This window comes from Rhopilema esculentum, chromosome 11 (genome assembly GCF_057945365.1).
Source record: "Rhopilema esculentum isolate cy_ngs chromosome 11, ASM5794536v1, whole genome shotgun sequence".
Classification (NCBI taxonomy): domain Eukaryota; kingdom Metazoa; phylum Cnidaria; class Scyphozoa; order Rhizostomeae; family Rhizostomatidae; genus Rhopilema; species Rhopilema esculentum.
The window spans coordinates 7,735,701-7,757,228 of NC_142825.1; the positions used below are offsets into that span (position 1 = coordinate 7,735,701).

Here is a 21,528-nt window from a genome sequence, read left to right on the forward strand (position 1 = left end):
AAATTATCGATAGATTTTCCAGCTATTTCTCCCATACTCTACAGACTATTCTTGATTTTTCAGGACATAACTATATCTACTTGAATTTACTTGAATTAGTCGCGGCGTTTCAAGTTGGTATAAGTATAAGCTATTGTTTAACGCTATTTATCTTTAGCTAACTTTTTAATTGTAATTTGACCATAAATTGTAACTATCTTTGATTGTATCTTTGAGAGATGGCTTTCCTAATTCTGTTAGCTGACTGGTAAATTCTTCAATTGCTTAATTGCTTTGAATTAGATTATAATCAAAACTGATTTTGTCCAGCTGTGCATTCACTTCCCTGTCCAGATATTCTACAAGAATAAGCCCTAATACTCTTGATATTCTACAAGATTTTACGTAAATTCATACCCAAAATGTAAGTGGAGTTTCAGAAGTATTTTAACAGTGAGCAAGGGAGAAAAACTCTGGGGAAGGTTAGAAATGGTTTACAAAGAAATGCTACTTAGAGAAGCGGTGAGGAATACCTTCTTGCACAACCATCAAACGACCTTTATTTTATCTCGGAATCAGGAGTATTCTGATCTCATTTTAAAGAACAACATTTCTCCTCTTATCTTCATGATGCTGATTATGTCTTTCTTGCTTTGTTGCCTCCCTTTTTTATATCTTTGACGTTTGAGAATGCAGCTTCAGGCAATTTCTTCCAGTTTGGATTAGCTGAAGACTAAAAAATCTAAGCCTGTAATGATTTTATCGGATGATGACGGGTGACATTTGTCGATGAAAGGAACATATGCTTTTGACAGAAACCGCTGCATTCTGTTTACTGCATTTGGAAGAAAAACAACCATACTAGCAAAATAATTTATTTTGAAAAAATTCAAATAATGTGTAAGATAGAGACTGCATATTTTGATGCCAAAGTATTCTCTTCATTTCCAAAATATTGAAAACCTTTGATAACAGTATGTAGAACACCGAACAGCTTTCTTTCATCTTTTCTTGGGAGATAGTAGCCTGGAAGATAGTAACTTGGAAGATATTTATCAGTAATGAAAGTAACTGATATGTGTTTCCATTAGTGTTTTTTATGAAATACACTACAGATTCAAAGATACCGTCTTTTCAAATGCATATCAAGTAGAAATAGGCCCAGAACTGCTTCTTGTGCAACACTTAATTTGAGGCTTCTAATAGAGTTCATTTTAGTTTTTTAGAAAAGTCGCTGTCCATTTTATTTGTGAAAGTTCCGGCTAGCGATAATTACTATCAAGCAATTAGTCATAACGCCTAGAGACTCAATGTGTTTTCATTTAGAGAGGTTATATGATGCACTTACGAGGTAGGACATTGGTATTGATGAAATGGCAATAACTAATTAACAGTGAATGCAGCTGTCTTACAAAAATGTGTTTACTAAATTCATTATTTAAAGTTAGTGATATCGTCCTTTGCAGAGTACGTAGGAGATCTTTTTCTTATGATTTTGAATAGAAAAGAAGTCAACAGTTGACTTTTCTAATTACAAAATCGTCTTAATTTATAAGGGAAAAGAAGAAACGTCAAATTTCATTAATTACCAAACCGCGATCGGAAAGATGTCGGTATGCTGGAAGATGAGATTTTATTTTTTATTTAACGAGGACTGGGAGAGATTATTGCAAGGAACACTTTTGGCAGTTGTAGCCGTTACAATGACTTTTCTAAATTTAATACTTTTGGTTGCGTTTTTAAAGACCAAACAGACTAATGTGACCACTGCAAATCTGATAATAACCTGCATTTTGATATCTGATTTGCTAAGCGGAACATTCGCTTTGCCCTTGGCATCTTATGCAACGATAAATGAGAGTACAAAAGACTGCCTACCTCAAGCCATAGGTTTTGTTTTCAGCGCAGGCCTAGGGACAGTCTCAGCGTCACTTACAATGATTTTAGCCATGGATCGTTATACCCACATGAACCCAAATCAAGAGCAACCATCGCGATTCAAGAAGCTTTTCAAACAGCCGTATATAAGCGTGGTCATTACTCTCGCTTGGATTTTTTCTCTCATTAATCCAGCAGCTAATCTACTGGTCAGCAACAGTTCTGTTATGCATGGAATATATACGCTGGGTGTGGCTGTTCTTGCCTCTGTAACGGTCACTGTTGTCTCGTTTCTGTACATACGAGGATACTACCGAATACACAAGTTTGTTGCAAATAGCCCAGTCTACCAAGCTGAAGACGGCACTGTTACCAGGCCACGTTATCTCTGCCGTCTCTATAGGACCGTCTTTGTTCTCCTTATCGTCATAATCGTATCATTTATTCCTTTTTTAGTTGGAAATATTACTATTTCCATTTACATATTCTTTGAGATCAACAACGGGAAAGATGTTGTATTGACTTTGTTACGAAGCACACTGATGTTTCTATTCCTAAACCGTATTTTGACCCCGGTAACTGTGCTTTGGCAAAACAAGGACGCCCGACAATGGATATGCAGGCAAACCTGGACAGTGCCAAGCCGGCCTAGACAGTCCAATAATAATGTGGTAGCAAGATCCACCAACTCTATCGAAATGGAAAAGGTCTAAGAGAAGAAATGGAGTGGAGATGTTGCATTGTTGCCTAATGTCTCCCCTCAAATGCCACCTTTCTTACTTGCCCATTTTCATCTACTACCAGTTTCCTCTCTGTTACCTTTTGTCAGCTAGTTCCGCTCCTAATCATTATTTTGACAATCATCTTGTGGGGTGGAAGGGACTGGGTCTCTCCCGTACTTATTCTACTTATTCGAAATAAAGCGAAGTGTAACTGATGAAGATACTAATGCTTACGTTGGAACCTGTATATCAGTAGTGCAAAGGTAATGAATGTCAGATTAAGGGTGATCAGGATGGAAAATAATCAATTAGAATTGATTGCAGTTTATACAAGATAGAGAAAACTTATTGCAGAAGAAATAGTACCAAAATACAGTTATGTCAACTATAAAGAGCAGAGGCGCAGAGTTGATACTTGTGGAAGAACAACAAGAATTTCGTAACTGTACTTACCCTAATTCAGCTAATAAAAGACGGTTTAGTGCTGACATAAAGAGAACTTCTGCTATGGCCAAATAAAAAATGTTTTTCATTGAGACTGAGGAATCTAATGTAAACGAAACCGTCTAATGGTTCGTTGCTTATTTGTTGTGAACAAGCAATTTTCTTCTGCCAATCTGGCAATTGAATGAAACTTTTTGTAAGCTGCCCCTTTACATCATTAGCAATGTAGACATAGATTGTTCAATTAAAACCATAATTAAGATTCAACTGCTGGTTCACAGCTTGCCTAAAGTGACGAGACTAGTAACGCGGACCATGAAGTGATTTCTACAAATTCACAAACATATATCAAATTGGAAGAACATACATGCGTTTTACGTTTACTGCTCTGACTTCAGCATATATATTTCCACCCTGCTGAAGCTGGAATATACAGCGTTCTCTACTGGTGGACTGTTGTGCTGAGTCCTATTTGAGATAAACCATTGCTTATGCATTAGTGCTTAAAGGTCCAGGAGCTGTCGAATGACAAGTTCTTGAAGCTAGCTTGGAGTTTTCGGTCGTAAACTTTTAGCATCGTATAGGTAACCTACATAAAACAGAATACTTTGTGTGCTTTATTTAACAAGATGCAATTTTGTAACTACATAGTGACGCTTTTCAATTTCAATGACGAATGGAGCAGAGATTTGACTGGATTTGCCATCGTGGTTCTCTCGATCGTCACGTTGTCTTTGAATGGCCTGCTCTTTGTTGCCTTCTTGAAAACAAAACAAAGTACATTGAACGCATCAAACTTTTTGATAACATTGATTCTAGTGTCAGACTTTCTAAATGGACTCCTGATGATGCCTGCACTTGCTATAGCAGTTTTAATCGATCAGATGAGATGCGTTATGGCTGTCAGCACCTTTGTTTTTGGTGGAATTTTTGGAACTTTTTCTGTGTGCCTTACAGTGATTTTAACTCTCGATCGCTACAGTCACATGAATCCAAACATAGAGCGGCCGTCACGACTTGCTCGCTTTTTTCAGCGTCCACGCCTTTACGTGTTAATTGCAGTAGTAACCGTTGTCTCCTTACTGAAACCTGCAATCTACATTCTGACTGCCAGCATGGTTATAGCAAGGGGAATTTTCATGCTTCTCCTCTCTATGTTTTTCGTGATTATTCTCATTTCGATGACATTTGCCTATGTTCGCGGATATCTCCGAATTCGAAATTTTGTGGATAACAGTCCTCTGTATCAAAACGAGACTGGAATGACTGTTAGGCCCCAGTATATACATCGCTTGTACAAAACTGTTTTAGCCTTCGTTGCTGCAGTTTTGGTATCCTACCTGCCAATATCATTCGGGTCTGCGATGAAAGCTGTCTGCGATTTGTTTGACCTTAGAGAAGGGCAAGGCATTCTAACGGCCTTCCATCAATATTCATTCCCACTATTGTTGTCGTATCCCGTTACAAGCCCGATTATCATCCTTTGGCAGAATAACGAAGCTCGTTCTTGGCTCAAGAGTTGTATTTTTGGTTGTTCCTTCAGTTTGGTTGAAAAGGTAGATGGTTCCAAGACAACTAAAAGGGGAATGGAAAACAGAACGTCACAAGATACTAGTATATAACGAGTTATATGAGTCTGCAAATTTCTTTTCACTTTGAAGGGGGAATGGCTGGGGAATGGTTACGATTACCTCATTCGCTGAAAAGCTTATGGTATCTTTCAGTCAAAGAGAAGACAACGAATTTCAGTTTTTGTTATTGCCATCTGTTTGAATATCAATTTGACAGATCAAATTCAAGGCAGGTTGAGACGATAGAGTTGAAATGGTACTTGCATGCACTTATGTCAATTTTCAACAGCAGCGGCGCAGCGCTGATCCTTGTCGAATTCCAATGATTAGCATAATCCTAAACTGATTAAACCGCATAAGACTGATTTTAAGGCTGCTTACTAAGTGGTAATAAATGGACAACATCTGCTTTTGCCAGCAGATTGTTTGCTTTTGATTTAAATTAATGAACTTGTTTTGAGCGAGAGCGTCTTATCGTTCGTTGCTTATTTGTTCTAGACAAGCAATGTTCTTCTGCCGATATGGTAATTAAATGAAACTTTTGTAAATTGCCCGCTCTTATTATTAGTTATGTAGACTTGGATTGTTCAATTAAAACCATAATTAAGGTTCAACTGTTGGTTCACAGCTTGCCTAAAGTGACGATATTAATGACGCGGACCATGAAGTGTATTGTGTTTCGAACAAATTCATAGACACATATCAGATTGGAAGAACCTGCATGCATTTTGCCTGTACTCTGGTAATTTTAGCATATATATCTTCACCCTGCTGAAGGTGGAATATACAGCGTTCTCTACTGGTATACTGTTGTGTTGAAACCTATATTAGACAAACAGTTGCTTATACGTTAGTGCTTAAAGGTCCAGGAGCTGTAGAATGACATGTTCTTGAAGCTGGCTTGAAGTTTTCGGTCGTAAACTTTTCAACAATCAGCACTGTATAGGTAACCTACATAAAGCAGAATACTTTGTATGCTTTATTTAACAAGATGCAATTTTGTAACTTCATATTGTCGACTTTCAATTTCAAAGATGAATGGCGCAGAGATTTGACTGGATTTGCTTTCATGGCTCTCTCGATCGTCACGTTGTCTTTGAATGGCTTGCTCTTTGTCGCCTTCTTGAAAACAAAACAAAGTACATTGAACACATCAAACTTTTTGATAACATTGATTCTAGTGTCAGACTTTCTAAATGGACTCCTTATGATGCCTGCATTTGCCATTGCAACTTTAATAGAACGGATAAGATGCGGTATGATAGTGGGCGCCTTTGTTTTTGGTGGAATTTTTGGAACTTTTTCTGTATGCCTAACAGTGATTTTAACTCTCGATCGCTACAGTCACATGAATCCTAACATTGAGCAACCGTCACAACTTGCTCGCTTTTTTCAGCGTCCACGCCTTTACGTGTTAATTGCAGTAGCAATTGCCATCTCCTTGTTGAACTCGACAATCTATTTTCTGACTGCCGGTTTTGCAATAGCAAGGGGAATTTTCATGCTTCTCCTCTCTTTGTTTTTCGTGATTATTCTCATTTCGATGACATTTGCCTATGTTCGCGGATATCTCCGAATTCGAAATTTTGTGGATAACAGTCCTGTGTATCAAAACGAGACTGGAATGACTGTTAGGCCCCAGTATATACATCGCTTGTACAAAACTGTTTTAGCCTTCGTTGCTATAGCATTTGTTTCCTACATGCCATTGTCAATTGCAACTGCGTTGAAAGCTGTCTACGACTTGCTTAACCTAAGAGCAAAGCATCGCGTTGTCACATCATATATTCACTATTCATTTCCACTATTGTTGTCGTATCCTCTTACAAGCCCAATTATCATTCTTTGGCAAAACGAGGAAGCTCGTGCCTGGGTGAAGGGTCGCTTCTTACGCTGTGCTTGCCATGGGACTGAGAACGCCGACGGTGCACAGGCAGTTGGAGGGCGAATAGAAAACAGAACCTCACAAGATACTGACATCTAACGAGCTATGTGAATTTCGACTGGGTCAAGGGCAGACTATTCTTCATGTTCTTTTCGTCAGTTTTGATAATCTTATGGAGCTGCTGGTTTTTATTGACAAGAACGAAATTACCTAAGACTCCAATCGTGAGATTACTTTGTAGCATTACAAGGATGAATCCAAATGGAACAAATGACCATGACCATCTCATGGCCATTGCACAAAGAACATACAACAACAATTGCAACAATATTTGATTTCAAAGGCCTGTTGAGAAATACTGGATAGCATAAATCTTGCCTATCTTGGGATAATGTATTATGATACTTGATGGTTTCATAGTATGAAAAGAATACACTCTTTCCAGGTCCTTACATATGTGAACTAGGGTTGACTCCAAACGACCACAAATCGATTTTTTGTTCTACTAAATTTTGTAACATGTTCGCTTGTGCCACAAATCGATAACAATATATAAGCCCACCCGCTTTCCAACTTTTAGTTCAAAATTATCGATAGATTTTCCAGCTATTTCTCCCATACTCTACAGACTATTCTTGATTTTTCAGGACATAACTATATCTACTTGAATTTACTTGAATTAGTCGCGGCGTTTCAAGTTGGTATAAGTATAAGCTATTGTTTAACGCTATTTATCTTTAGCTAACTTTTTAATTGTAATTTGACCATAAATTGTAACTATCTTTGATTGTATCTTTGAGAGATGGCTTTCCTAATTCTGTTAGCTGACTGGTAAATTCTTCAATTGCTTAATTGCTTTGAATTAGATTATAATCAAAACTGATTTTGTCCAGCTGTGCATTCACTTCCCTGTCCAGATATTCTACAAGAATAAGCCCTAATACTCTAGATATTTTACAAGATTTTACGTAAATTCATACCCAAAATGTAAGTGGAGTTTCATAAGTATCTTAACAGTGAGCAAGGAAGAAAACTCTGGGGAAGGTTAGAAATGGCTTACAAAGAAATGCTACTTAGCGAAGCGGTGAGGAATACCTTCTTGCACAACCATCAAATGACCTTTATTTTATCTCGGAATCAGGAGTATGCTGATCTCATTTTAAAGAACAAAAGTTCTCCTCTTATCTTCATGATGCTGATTATGTCTTTCTTGCTTTGTTGCCTCCCTTTTTTATATCTTTGACGTTTGAGAATGCAGCTTCAGGTAATTTCTTCCAGTTTGGATTGGCAGCAGACTAAAAAATCTAAGCCTGTAATGATTTTATCGGATGATGACGGGTGACATTTGTCGATGACAGGAACATATACTATTGACAGAAACCGCTGCATTCTGTTTACTGCATTTGGAAGAAAAACAAACATACTAGCAAAATAATTTATTTTGAAAAAATTCAAATAATGTGTGAGATAGAGACTGCATATTTTGATGCCAAAGTATTCTCTTCATTTCCAAAATATTGGCCCAGAACTGCTTCTTGTGCAACACTTAATTTGAGGCTTCTAATAGAGTTCATTTTAGATATTTAGAAAAGTCGTTGTCCATTTTATTTGTGAAAGTTCCGGCTAGCGATAATTACTATCAAGCAATTAGTCATAACGCCTAGAGACTCAATATGTTTTCATTTAGAGAGGTTATATGATGCACTTACGAGGTAGGACATTGGTATTGATGAAATGGCAATAACTAATTAACAGTGAATGCAGCTGTCTTACAAAAATGTGTTTACTAAATTCATTATTTAAAGTTAGTGATATCGTCCTTTGCAGAGTACGTAGGAGATCTTTTTCTTATGATTGTGAAGAAAAGAAGTCAACAGTTGACTTTCTAATTACAAAATCGTCTTAATTTATAAGGGAAAAGAAGGTTTTCATCTACCCGGTCGCAATTGCTTATGCTTCAATTCACGTGTATTGTCTTAAAGTTGACTGTAGGATTGCGCTATTATAAATAACTTGACAATTTGTCTTGAAAGATAAAACGGAGTCAATATTGCAAGAATAATTGGGAAAAGCTTGAAAACCTTTGGTAAGGTCATTCATTGGCCGAAACTTATCACTGTCGGGAACCTAGAGACTGCAACAAGGATTGCACGGGAAGCCGTTTGCTCTTTCAAGATGTTCAATTGCGTAAATTCATCAAGTTATTCAGAGAGTGCTTGTAGATTGAAAAACCAATCCCTTGGTATCTTTCACGCGATTCTATCTCCTGTCATATTTTCCGTAAACCTGTTGTTAATCGTGGCGTTTTTCAAGACGAAACAAGCAATGTCTAATTCATCAAACTTCTTGATCATGTGCATCTTGGCATCAGATTTGTTGAATGGAGCAATTGCTGTGCCATTGGTCTCTTATTTTAACTTCACGAGCGAACCACCGGGCTGTAACATGCCACCGGAACATGAGGCGATACTATCATTTTTTTCTTCTACTACTTTTCTTCTGACTGTTGTTCTAGCAACCGATCGCTACATTCATATGAACCCCAGCATAAAGAGACCAACGAAATGCGCCAGGATATTCAAAAGACCCTATTTGTACGTTACAGTGACACTGGTAATAGCATCTTCACTGACTTATCAGTTTTTCTGCTTGATTGTGGCTAGACGTTTTTGCCAGGCCGCTATAAAGAAATTTATTGATACTGTTGTGTTGATGACATGCTTGTTGTATTTCATTTTTTCTTATATTCATGGATATCTCCGCATAAGAAAGTTCGTTGATAATAGTCCTGTGTACCAAAATGAAACAAATCGTGCAAATCGGCCGCAGTATGTCTCTCGATTGCACAGACACATAATGGCCTTGATAATTTCCTTAATCATTGGCTACGTCCCGCTTCTGGTGCACAAATTCGTTGTTGGTGTTTATACTTTCTCAAAGATCGAGAGTGCTTCTTCGCTGGTTTGTATTTTCAATGACGTAATAATTCCAGTCTTCTTCGTAAGCCGACTTGCCAGTCCATTTATCGTCCTTTGCTACAATAAAGACATGCGCACTTGGGTAAGAACGTGCGTTCGTGCGTACTTTTGCAGTCATTCCCGTACAAAAGATAACAACATTGCAGCCGTACCAGACATTGGCACCGAAAATCCTTGATCAGCTGTCGTTTAAAACTTTACAGTTACTCTTAAGCTTTAGACACCTGACTGTTTTGTACTGAATCGATGAAATTGTTTTAAAGATTGATTTAGTGTATAACTGTTTCAAGTGTTTTTCTCGTTAGTTGTCTGGCTTATTTCTCTCTGTCTCTATATCTATCAGCATCGGGTATATGCTGCTCTCCGCGATGGTCTCTTATGGGTATAATAAAAAAACACATAGCTGACTACATGTTTACCTAAGTTAACAGTTGATTAGAACGCTCTTTAATTAATAGGTGAGGCATACTCTAGTCAAAAATGTTATTACCTTTTCTTTTGCCTATCAAAGTGCTTCTCAGCATGGCAGATTGCCAGCTACGCAAGTGATATATTGCTGTTATGACTCCATTTTGCATTTCTTTGCTCACTTTCAGTTCATAAATTGAGATTCTCCCTTTGGTTCTTCTTCCATCTGTTTTCTAAAAGAAGTTATCAGGCCTTGATATTCAAGAAATGCGCCTGGATATTCAAGCAAAAGAAGTGTCAAATGCTGCTACGCTTGTTTGATAGAGAATATACCCACTTTCATCGCGTTTACGCAACGAGTGCAAAATCGTACCTATGCTCAATATAGTTCCACCCCCCTCTCTCGAGGAGAGTTAACTTAACCAGGGATCAAACCTGTGCAAGTTGCGGTCACACAGCAATAAAACACAGCAATCAAGAACTGACCAATCATTGCGCGTGATCCCACTCATTTCCCTTGTTCATTGGCTAATGTTGATTGAAAGATGTTTACGCCACTTTTGTATCTGTCTATTGCCTTTAAAATAGGGTTTAACCTTGGTTGGATAGGATAGTGTAAACATGGCTTGAGCTGCTTTAACCCAAACGACAATCTTATCTGTTGTAAATGCCTTGCTGTATTATGCTGAAGAACGGTTCCAGAACATTACATCCAACATTTAGATGGTGTTTAGTTCAGACCAGTAGCCTAAGTTGAAGTGGATTTTGAAGGTGGATATGCTCAACAGAAATGTAATCAGAAATTGACCTGATAGGTCTAAATATAAGTATAAATCAATAGATATTCATGTTTTTTCAAACAAAGGTTGTAGAGATTCAAATTTTCGCCGCGTCCTAAACTAGTAGGAACTTTTTGCATTTTGCTTCCTTTGTATAGTTTTACTAAGCTGTAGGACTTAGCTGTCAAGTATCTAAATATTTATCACATTAATTGCGAGTTCTCATTCTAACGACTTCATTAGATACCGAATGTGTATTAGATATATGCCCAGTGGCTAACAATACTTGTCAAATATTCCCAATTCTTTGTATGGTTTCCTGTATACCACCTGCTCAGTGTACATGGATTGCTAGATAAAAGTAGTGATAAACCCTTTTATCACTACTTTAATTGCAAACTCTATCACACAACTCTTCCTTCCTCCCTAGATCTTGTAAACTTCAGGATGCTCTACCATCTTCCTGATAAAAGGGAGCACGGAAGAAAAGCTACTTAGAGTGATTCTGGACAAAACATTATGCTTAAAAAAGCAATTGAGGTCCATTTGCAAAAAAAGGCTGGCCAAAAGATACATGGTTTCTCGAGAATCTCTCACTTTCTTGATACTGAACAACTAAAGAGAATAATGAAGGCATTTATCTTGTCCTAGTTTAACTACTGTCCTCTTGTTTGGATGTTCTGCGATAGGACACTTAATAGTAAAGTTAATCGTATTTACAAACGGGCATTGCGGATAACTTACAAAGATATGAAATCAGATTTTGACATATGTTACTCAGAGCAATGTGGTCCCAATCCACATCAGGAATTTACAACTGTTGATGATTGAAATTTATAAAACAAAATGGGAGCTCAATCCTACTTTCATGAAGGATATCTTTATTGAAAAACACAGTACGTATGTATTGAGAAGTTGCCACAATCTACTACTGCCACAAGTGCGCACTACGTGCTATGATTTAAAGACGATATCATTTCTAGGGAGTAGATTGTGGCAGGCACTTCCCAATGACATAAAACAATCAGATACCCTCTCCTGCTTTAAAAGGAGAATAAAATCTTGGAAAGGAGAGGAATGCAACTGTAAACTGTGTAGACCTTTCGTGGCTCAGGTTGGGTTCTCGAACGGATAAATGTATTGTATTTAAAATGCCAAAAATGCTGTTAAAACATTGTAAAATATGTATATATGTTTTTATACTTGATTGTTTCTTATGTTAGATATATATGTATTTTTATTTTATATTTTCAAACAATTTCACTTCGTAGTAGGCTTGAATTAGCTTTTATCTTCTAGCGATTTTTATTCGCCTACTTTAAATAAACAGATAATAATAAATGATAATTGTTTCCAACACTCTCACAACTAAACTTTATTAAAGAACTGATAAGCTTGATCTATCTCACTCTCTTCCAAATCCCGCCTCCCCTTCCCTTGTTAGGGCTTACCTATAAGCTCCTGAGCATTTCCCTAACATTACCAGCTAAAAAGACGTGGTCAATCTCGGATGCTGTATGGTACCAAAGTCCTTAAAAAGATTTCAAATTTTCTTTTAGTAGACAAGTATCAAACACCCAACTGCAAACGAAGAAGTGTATTTTCATCAAAACATTACCTTAATGATATTGATAGAACAAATTCACGAGGCAATTTGAAACAAACGATGCGATTGCTTTTCGTTATAAACAGTACGATAGGAAAAATTTATTAAGCTAATGTATAAGTGCATACTTTTACATGAAGTAGACATTTTGGTTGTGAATGGTCCGAAGTGTAACTATTTTTATATGCAAATTGTGTATCTATTTTGTTTTCTCATCTTTAGGTCGAGGTATGAATGCAGCTTTTGCAATAGGCAGGCTTTGCGACATGGAATCTGGCAGAAGACATATGCTGATGTTAAAAAAATCAGATCAAATGGTATTTCTTTGTACTTTTCTCTGAGAAGTTGCACGTGTTAACACTATGTGGAGTAGATAATGCAATGTTGTAACGAGAACCTCAATCCATTTAACATTAAAGCTTAGTTTGTATGTTGTTTAAAAACAGCAGTCAATTAAATTCTGAACTCTTGATGGGATTCCAAGTGACTTGTTGAGATATCTAGTTGTAAAATTATAAGAATTTGTAATAGCCAGTATGAAATAGTTTTGCCCCTTTGACGTTCCTTGTTTTCAGTTAAACCACACATGAATTATGTTGGTTAATCAAGCAGGGCTAGTGGTAAAGATTATTGGCTTCAATGAAAGTGCTACATTGTCAGTTGTTTTCACGTTGTCAGTTGTGCTTGCTCTGATTATCAGGCTATTTGGTTACCATTACTCTGGTTATCATTACCTGATCATCTGGTTATCAGGCTAGCGTTTCCCGTTTACATTTTGGCGTCAAAGTGAACCAGCTGCGGTGGATAGAAATAACTCTGTTAACCACAGCCATCCATATTAAACCTTCAGCACGTAGTTAATACCAGACACTGTTATAGTTTGGTCTTCACAGCTAATTAGTGCCATTGATCATAAAAATGCCAAAGAAAAAACTGCTTCTAAAGAAAAAAGGTTGCATGAAGCTTCAAAGCTTTTGAATTTTTGAAGTTGCCCCTTCTAAATCTTAGCCTGTTCACATTTTAATTGCTTTTACTTTTCAGTTCTTTCTAATTGTAGTCTTGAGTCTTGACTTTTCCTAGACGCTTTTTAACACATCTTGCTTTACAGTGAGGCCACATAATACTATTCTGTGCTGAGGCTCTGGGTCCAGAGTGAGGCTGGGAGCAATAACCAACATATTTTAGATTCCATGCTATCATATTGATTATTCAATTTATCTTATGTTATTTATTTAATTTACCTTGAGAGTTTTATGAATTTTTCCGAAAGCTGTTTTTTATTAATTTTTGATAAAATATTCCGAAGCAAAAATTAGAAACAATACAATTTTGCAAATATTCACCTTATTCTTCACAACGAATTTCAAGACTATATTATGACAAAAAAACCTTTTCCAAGCATACAGGAGCACATATAAGGCCTCAAATGTTAAATGCAATTTCGACCTTTGTTTCTCATAAAGCAATAAAGATAGCGCAAAATGAATTTTCAAAATTTCAATAGATTGTCTCTTTCTAATGCAATTTTTGTTGTGTTTTAGATGAGAAAATTAACGGAGATGCTTGGCTCGGAAGACGGTGGCTGCAACAAAAATGCCTGTTTTGCATTGAGTTGCATTGCTGGTAGCACCGACGGGATATCAAAGCTGCTTACACATGAAGCAAGGGAGGAGATGCTGCAAAGGTTGGCCACCTTGTTGTCAACTGAGGATGACGAAACTGCTTGGTTTGCTGCTATGTAAGATATATTTCACTTGACTTTTATTTTCTATGTTTTTGCTATGTATTCAATTAGCTATGTTTTTAATTTGCTATGTTTTCAATGACAGGACAATAAGAATCCAAAAAGGGTAGTAATTACCCAAATTTAAAAATGAACGAATAACCTTGACTTTTGGTTTTCCTGGTATCGATTATGCTTAACTTGCCAAAGGAGTGCTGTTTAACTGTGGCACTGTGAGTCTTATTGCTTTCATTTTCGTAGCAAAGTGTTTGTCTGATTCAAGTACGTAGTCGTTTGCTTATGCAGTGGCCACCTTGTCGTTACAAGTGGTTACCAAATGGCCAAGTGGTGGTTACCCTGTGTCTAAGTAGTTGTAGCTTTTATATATTATCTACGAGTTTAATTTTTGGGATATTATCTTCAAAGACCGAGATACAACTTTTTGTTTGGGGGGGGGGGCAGCCCTGATAAGTGTGTTATTTTACAAAATAAAAGTATTTTACTTATACTACTTAAGTTTTTTGGGAGGGGCAAGGCCCCCACCCCCCGGTATCTCGGTCCTTGATTATCTTCAAAGGGAAAATTTCAGCTCTTTTTTGATAAAGTAAATAAGCGTTCCAGCAAATGGACGCGTTGTTTAGCCTTGTTTGTAACTGAAAGCAGTAACTTTTTCATACGATTTTTCTGATGAGACTAATATTGTATGAAATTAACACACTGTTAATCATATGTTTACAGCTCTGTTTTTAAGTAATTTTAGGAAAACGTGAATATCTCGTGAGTATGATTTGTTTCGTATCAGGACGCTTCGTACAATATCCAGCAAAAAACAAGGATGCCTGGCTCTTCGTGATCATAAAATTGTCAAAGATGCTTTGAAGGTAGGCTTATTAAAAAACAAACCATCAATATTTGTTGTCGACCAGTCAATGAGCAATATGAGCAACACTGATGTTTGATGATCAACCTAATCTTCATTAAAACTGACGGGGCTTTTAACGAAACAGTCCTATCCTTTCCCTTGACTAATTGAAGCAGAATAAGTCACAAAGTATTGCTGAAATCGCCCCCCCCCTCTCTCCAAGCCACGGATACAATTACGTTGCGTATTTACAAATTTCTATCTGTATTTTATTAATTTTGGTGTGGTCTTTGTCAACATTTGTGAATAAGTCAGTATAAGGTTATATTGTAAGTCACAAGGTTACCCAAAATCTTCACTTTTTGAATCATAATTTTTAAGTACTTTTATTTGAGGACTCGGTTTCGGTTTTCTTTATAAAAAATAATTTGTGCATGAAAAGCCAAAATTAGAAATTCGCTACTTTGTCTGAATGCCTATTTTGTTTATGCGGTAGATGTCTGTTGTAGGAAAGGACCAAAGCGTTTGGAGTGAAGGATGACATCAAGGAAGAAGTCGCTGTTACTCTGGAAATACTAAAGCATTTGAGCAAGCCGGAAAGACCAGTCGTAAAGAGTGCGTTTACTTAAAGTGCATATCAACATTCCTTCCAATTTTCTTACCTCTTTCTTGTTTTTATATTTTCCAGTTCGTTATTTCTATTTCCCTTGCTCCTACCTCCAAAAGATTGTGTTTAGCTAAGTCTGATAACATATGGAAAAATGTTTTCACATGTTACTCATCAATAAATTAACATTATTTGGAGGAAGGAGGCGGGGCTGATCAAGTACCACATAGCATGTTGGCGTTTGTTTTCCAAGACCTAAGGCAGTGCTGGTATTTTACCGTTTTAAAGGCGTTATATTTATCTCGCACGTATACATCTCAGTTAATTGCAACTTGAAGCCTGATCATGTAGATAAGTTTGTGCTGTTGTGCAGTCACATATTTTTGTTTACTTATGAATGACTTCCATTTCAGGTACTTGACTATGACTTGAGTTGTCTCTTATCGCGCAGTAAATGTTAAAGATTTAATCAATGAATGAGAAATGAGAGTGTTTTGAAAATGTTTTTTAGAGTGTTTTGAACATGAAACCAAGGGTCTTTCTTATTAGTGTGTGAGATTATTTGAGTATTGAGCAAAGAATATTGTGCGTGTGGTATTATTTGAGTATCTTACCTATCGTTCTAGTTGAAAGTTCTACAACTGCTAATGTGCAATGGATCGCGGTAAACCCCAAGAGTGGCCTCGAAGTCACGTATACTTTATATATTGGTAAGTAAACCTTAACTACCTTCAAAACGAGTCACTGTCAAAAAGAGTCACTGTGTCAAAACGAGTCCAAACCCCTCAAGCACCGACAGTGACCTTTGTGTATACCTTGAATCAGGGCATATGAATCAGGGAATTACGTGTTTAATAATGTTGATTAAACTCGTAAGAATGTTGTAAAAAGGTCAAACGTCAATGATTATACACAATAGTACCACAAAGATTTAGTTCTTAATAACGACTATGTGACCATTTGTTTTACCAATTTTTAATATGAAAAGTTTATTTTTTCAGCTGCACAAGAGGAGAAAATTGCATATTCTGGCTTGGAGACGTCATTTGAGCTGCAGGGCTTGAAGCCCACAAAGATGTACTCTTGTCGACTGCAAACATCAACGGAAGGTGATCGAAGTCCTATCAGCGATGCTGCCACATTTGCAATGCCAGAATCAGGTAAACGCCAGAAAATTTCTTGGAATTTTGATGTTTTCCTAAGCACTTTCCATGTAATGTTTTCATTTTAATGATTCAATGATGTTTTCTGCTGAACTTTGCTGATATGAAGTCAATTGTGCCCCCCAAAAAATTAGAAATTCTGTTTTCTCAAACCTTTTTCGGAGGTCACTGCAACAAAAAGGGTCATTGTTCCAGGAGAGCAAACTTTGCTTAATGATGAATGATTTCGTGAAATATTTTGCAGATTCAAAATTTCTAATCAAATATTTTTACAATTCAATCTTTTCAAATACAAAAAATTTGATATTTATGCATCTTTTTTGTTTCTCAAATAATTGTGAAATTTTATTTCTTTCGATTTTCGGTAACAAAATGACCCAAAGCCACTAATTCATTATCTAGCGGTCTCATTATTTTCCGGAGCAAATCTGAGACAATTCATTAAAATCGGGTTTTTTTGAAAGAGCATAAAATAGTTTATACGCTTATATTCGTAGTTCCAAGTGCACCACAGAATGCAAGAGTCTTAGGAAGGACGACAACACAACTTAAACTTGGATGGGACCCTCCTGAGTCACCCAATGGACTTGTGAAAGGGTACCACATTTATCAACAAGGTTTGTTCACACATCATAGTCAATTCAAAATATGGCAATGATTTATGAGATACGTTAAAAGTGACGTTTTATTTAGGCCTAAAGTATTGTTTTCAGCATTTCAAGATTTCACGAGTTCGCTACTATATTTGTGTTTAAACACATGCAACTCAATATTTAAAAACACCCAAATATCAAAATGCACCTTTAAACACCAAATGAGCATCACTTTTGAAATTACAGAAGTCCTTAACGGTATTTTATAGAAGAAAAACAATAAACTTTGAAGATGTGACATGTTTCTGCTTCAGTTATTTATAAAGAAAAAATAATACAGTTTGAAAAAATTGAAAAGTATTTAGTTGCTTACTGTATGAACGCTCGATTTAACCTAAATACTAAAGAAACTGAAATTGTCCCTTTGTTTAATTATTTTCCAGGAAGAAACGGATTCACAGAAACACGTGACACGTCCAACGTATTTATCAATCTTATTCCAGGAACTGAATATATTTTCGAGGTAATTTAATCATTGTTCTTAATGACATAGATCTTATTTAATATCCGAAGAATTATCTAAACTGACTTGATGCGTAACTAAAATTAAACGAGAATATAATTTAACCAAGTTTTCATATATTTTAAAGGTTTTCAGATAAAATAGGTGATTTTCCATTTTTCTGCATTAGGTGCGGTGGGTAATGACCCCATCGAAAAACTGTAATCTTGCAAAATGCATTTTTAGCAACATGTGTTGCCCTTTTTCATACGAAGTTATTGCCTTTTTTGCTTTAAGCTACTTCAGTGTATTTAAATAGATTAATTTAATGTCTCTAGGAAGTGGCTACAACATAGACAAGTTTAAATTTACGATTACCAGAACATTTGGTGTCTTGGAGAAATGTTAACATTTCGATACATATTAATGTTTTTTGTCTAACAAATTTTAAGGTATAAAACGCCAAAACAATTATTTGAAATATGACGTTTAGAAAATTTAGATTCCATATTGTTGATCAAGTTGGGCGAATCAGAAATGAAGCACTTGAAAAAGAAGATTGTCCAATGAGTGCCGCTCCCTATTGGAAATGTTCTGACATTTTATTCTCTGAAGAGAATCTGACAGAAGCTTTTAGTTGTCTTGAAATATTTGCTTAATTCAAAGCCATTTTCACTTTTTTACCACCAAAGCTTGTTTGCAAAACTGAACTGAACTTCCATATTCTTAAGAAAGTCAATTGATGAGTTAATGTTATAACCTCAGGCCAAAAATAGCTCATTGGTCGATACTTGCTTCCAAAAAATTTTTGTCGCTTCAAAGATTTGAGATACTGTAACTTTCCGAGGCGTTAAAACCAGCAACAAATTTCATTTTTCTCAAAAACAATATAGTCTGTTTAATATCATTTTCTTTTAAAATTCATTTTCTATGTCATTTCATATGTTATTATTGTATCCTCTTGGCAAATGTATCTTCATTGAAGTGTCAGACAGAGAGGCAGTTTTAATTTCTTCAACATCGTTGTCTATTTAGGTGTATGCTCTCACGTCAGCAGGGCGCGGGGATAAAGCTGATATCAGATGTGCAACTGTTGATCTTCGTGAGTACCCAGTCAAGCTGACTTTTGTCCCTTGCGCGCATGTTTTCATTTGTAACACGTGTCAGTAAGAGAATCACCTCACGTTTTCAAGATTTGCCCTTTGAATCTTTGTTGTTCAAAATACCTTACTTTGTTAAGGGATCTTTCCAAGGCCAAACTCGCTGTTGTTTATTATCAATATTTGATATTCTGTTTAGGATTTTCATAAAATTTATTTATGAATTTCTTTAGGTTTGTCTAGTGCGCACTCATGTTATCCATATCTCTCTAAAAGATAATGATGTATTTTTCGAAATACATCAATGGTACATGAAAAAGGAATAATAAGACTTTATTTTAAAGGAGCTTCATTTTTAGATGCGCTTTTTCGATATCCTTTTTACCATGTAAACTTCATTTTTTTTCTCTTTGCAGGTGAGCACGCCCCACCGCGTCCAACTCTCCATTCATTAGGCCGCAACGAAATATTGGTGCAGTGGAATCCTCCTGAAGAGCCTCTTGGAAGAATAAATTTTTATGAAGTTAAACAAGACGGAGAGGTAGGTAGAAGCCACGATGACGTGGTCATAAACTTAAAGTTTAAAGCAAATGTGTCATTTAGGTACTGATAAACGTGGATGAGCAGATTAAAAATCTCCAGTTCTGATTTGTTTTGTATTCTTTCCACTTCTCTTTTGACAGTTGAAAGGTCACAGTTTCTAAGTGTTTGATTTTGAAATCACTTCTACCATGGTTTATTTAGTTATGTAAGTTGAATTTTTATACTAAATGATTGTCAAACCATTTAAATATCCCGACAGAATCTATACCTAGGGAAAGCTTTCTTACCAGTGGAAACTAAGTCAATACAACTTTGCTACTTCTTGGAAATTTAGAACTTTTTGCGTCGGCCTTAGGTGATATACTCGGGCATCGAAAGAAATTGCACATCCAGAAGGCTAAAGCCAAACACGGAATACTCATTTACAGTAAGTATATTCTTATAATTTTTAGAGCAAATTACCAAAAGGGAATGGAACTTACTTGCCACACCACCAAAATTGTACGATTTTCACTTTATTTTTCATTCGTTTCGTGTTTTTCGCTTCCTTTGGAATTTTTTCAAGGTTTCCTGGTGGATATGTTGCATAATTTCTGCCCATGTATTTATATCTGTAAAAATTCTTCTTCTACGTAGGTTATATATCTTCCATAAATATACTAGATTGCGTGCGGTACAATATCACTTGATAACGAGCTATCCTCGAAACGTCGCTATTCAATTATCTAATATTTATTCCTGGTTAAATTTATTAACGTTCATAGTTATTTTTTATATATCTTCTAGTTTCTCAAGATAACCCTTATCTAGCTATTGCTGTCAAAGCAACCATTAAACCTTATCGTTGTTATTTATATCATCCTAAACTAATTAAGTATTTTACTTGGCTATTAGTTGATTCTTTTAACTGTAGTTACTATAAAGAACAGTAACAGAAACTTTATATATTATCTATATGCTTTCCAGCAGGAATAAATGATGTAAGTGATGTTAGGTATGAATTCTCACTCCCTATTTGCTTGACTGTATGTTGAATTCTTGACAGGTATCGTTTTTATACTTAACTTTTCAGGTAGCTGCCTGGACCAATGAAGGAAAGTGTGAAAGCGAGCCGGCCAAAAAGAAGACAGCAAAAGACAGTACGTTTGTACAGCCTAGAATTTTATTCATATTTTAGTTTGCAAGCTAGTGTTATTATTATTTGCTATGAATTTCATGAAAATATTTGTAAATACTACAGTTTGATCTAACCTAGTGAAAATCTCTACCTAGCCGCAACTTTTTCATTACTGCTACGTAATAATTAGAGCTTTCAAATTATTCGCAATCTTCCTGTATAAAAGTTGGAAGTGTACAAGCAATGAGCTTGCCAGTACAATTTTCACTTATGGCCGCTTGGTTGGGAGATCTACGACTTGAATTTTGTGAAATTTCAGACTGGCGTCAAGTGCCTTTGAGATTCCAGTCGGTTCTGATAAAACCATTCTTTATTAGAACCGTTCTAATAAAGTTTTTTCACGATTTTGCTTGCTATTTTATTTGGCAAAAAGCCAATCAGTTCAAATCGAAGTTCATTCTTACATTTTGAAGGTAATTTTGAGTCCAGTCGAATTTGACTTTGAAAATTACACTAGCAAGGACTCGGTTTTATGGAATTAGACCATATGAAGCTCACCCAAGAAGAGCTTATTGTCACTATAGCTTATACAGTTTAGTTTCAACTAAAAAAACGTCATCAAGTCATCAATGAACGTGCTCGATATTAAAACAACTATCCCTACTAAACATCGAATTTCAGCAGTTCAATTTTCGTTTGCAGAAAACAATTTTCCAAGAGAGCCATTATACCCTTACGAAAAGCGCTCGAAGAATGTGAAAACAAAGCAAGGTAAGGCTTCTCATACATTTTGCTTCAATTTGATAATATCGATAGTCGTACGTGACATTGAGTTTTAAAAACGTGTAGCTAAGTTATAAACTTTGTGAATACATACATAGTTAAATGTTGAAAGGGGAGAGGAATCACTGCATTAATCAGTCTGCAACCGCAAGTATTTCATTTTTGAAGAACATTTTTCACCCCGTTATCAAATTTTATTCTACCCATTCATTTTGCCGTTGATTTCCACTTGCAAACGCTTAATATTAAGTTTCAGAAATAAGACATCATAATATGCTTGTAATG

At 36.0% G+C, this 21,528-nt stretch overlaps 1 protein-coding gene across 1 annotated transcript in view; it reads left to right on the top strand.

Moving 5' to 3' along the window:
• The window catches only part of LOC135693878 (uncharacterized), a 64,763-nt gene that overhangs the window by 38,403 nt on the left and 4,832 nt on the right, over positions 1-21,528 (top strand). The window contains exons 8-20 of the mRNA XM_089111526.1: positions 12,473-12,567; positions 13,792-13,988; positions 14,776-14,854; positions 15,345-15,450; positions 16,069-16,152; positions 16,444-16,602; positions 17,103-17,222; positions 17,642-17,721; positions 18,736-18,802; positions 19,217-19,341; positions 19,699-19,770; positions 20,416-20,482; positions 21,163-21,231. Coding sequence (XP_088967652.1) covers positions 12,473-12,567; positions 13,792-13,988; positions 14,776-14,854; positions 15,345-15,450; positions 16,069-16,152; positions 16,444-16,602; positions 17,103-17,222; positions 17,642-17,721; positions 18,736-18,802; positions 19,217-19,341; positions 19,699-19,770; positions 20,416-20,482; positions 21,163-21,231 — 1,320 coding nt within the window. The remainder of the gene's footprint in view (positions 1-12,472; positions 12,568-13,791; positions 13,989-14,775; positions 14,855-15,344; positions 15,451-16,068; positions 16,153-16,443; positions 16,603-17,102; positions 17,223-17,641; positions 17,722-18,735; positions 18,803-19,216; positions 19,342-19,698; positions 19,771-20,415; positions 20,483-21,162; positions 21,232-21,528) is intronic.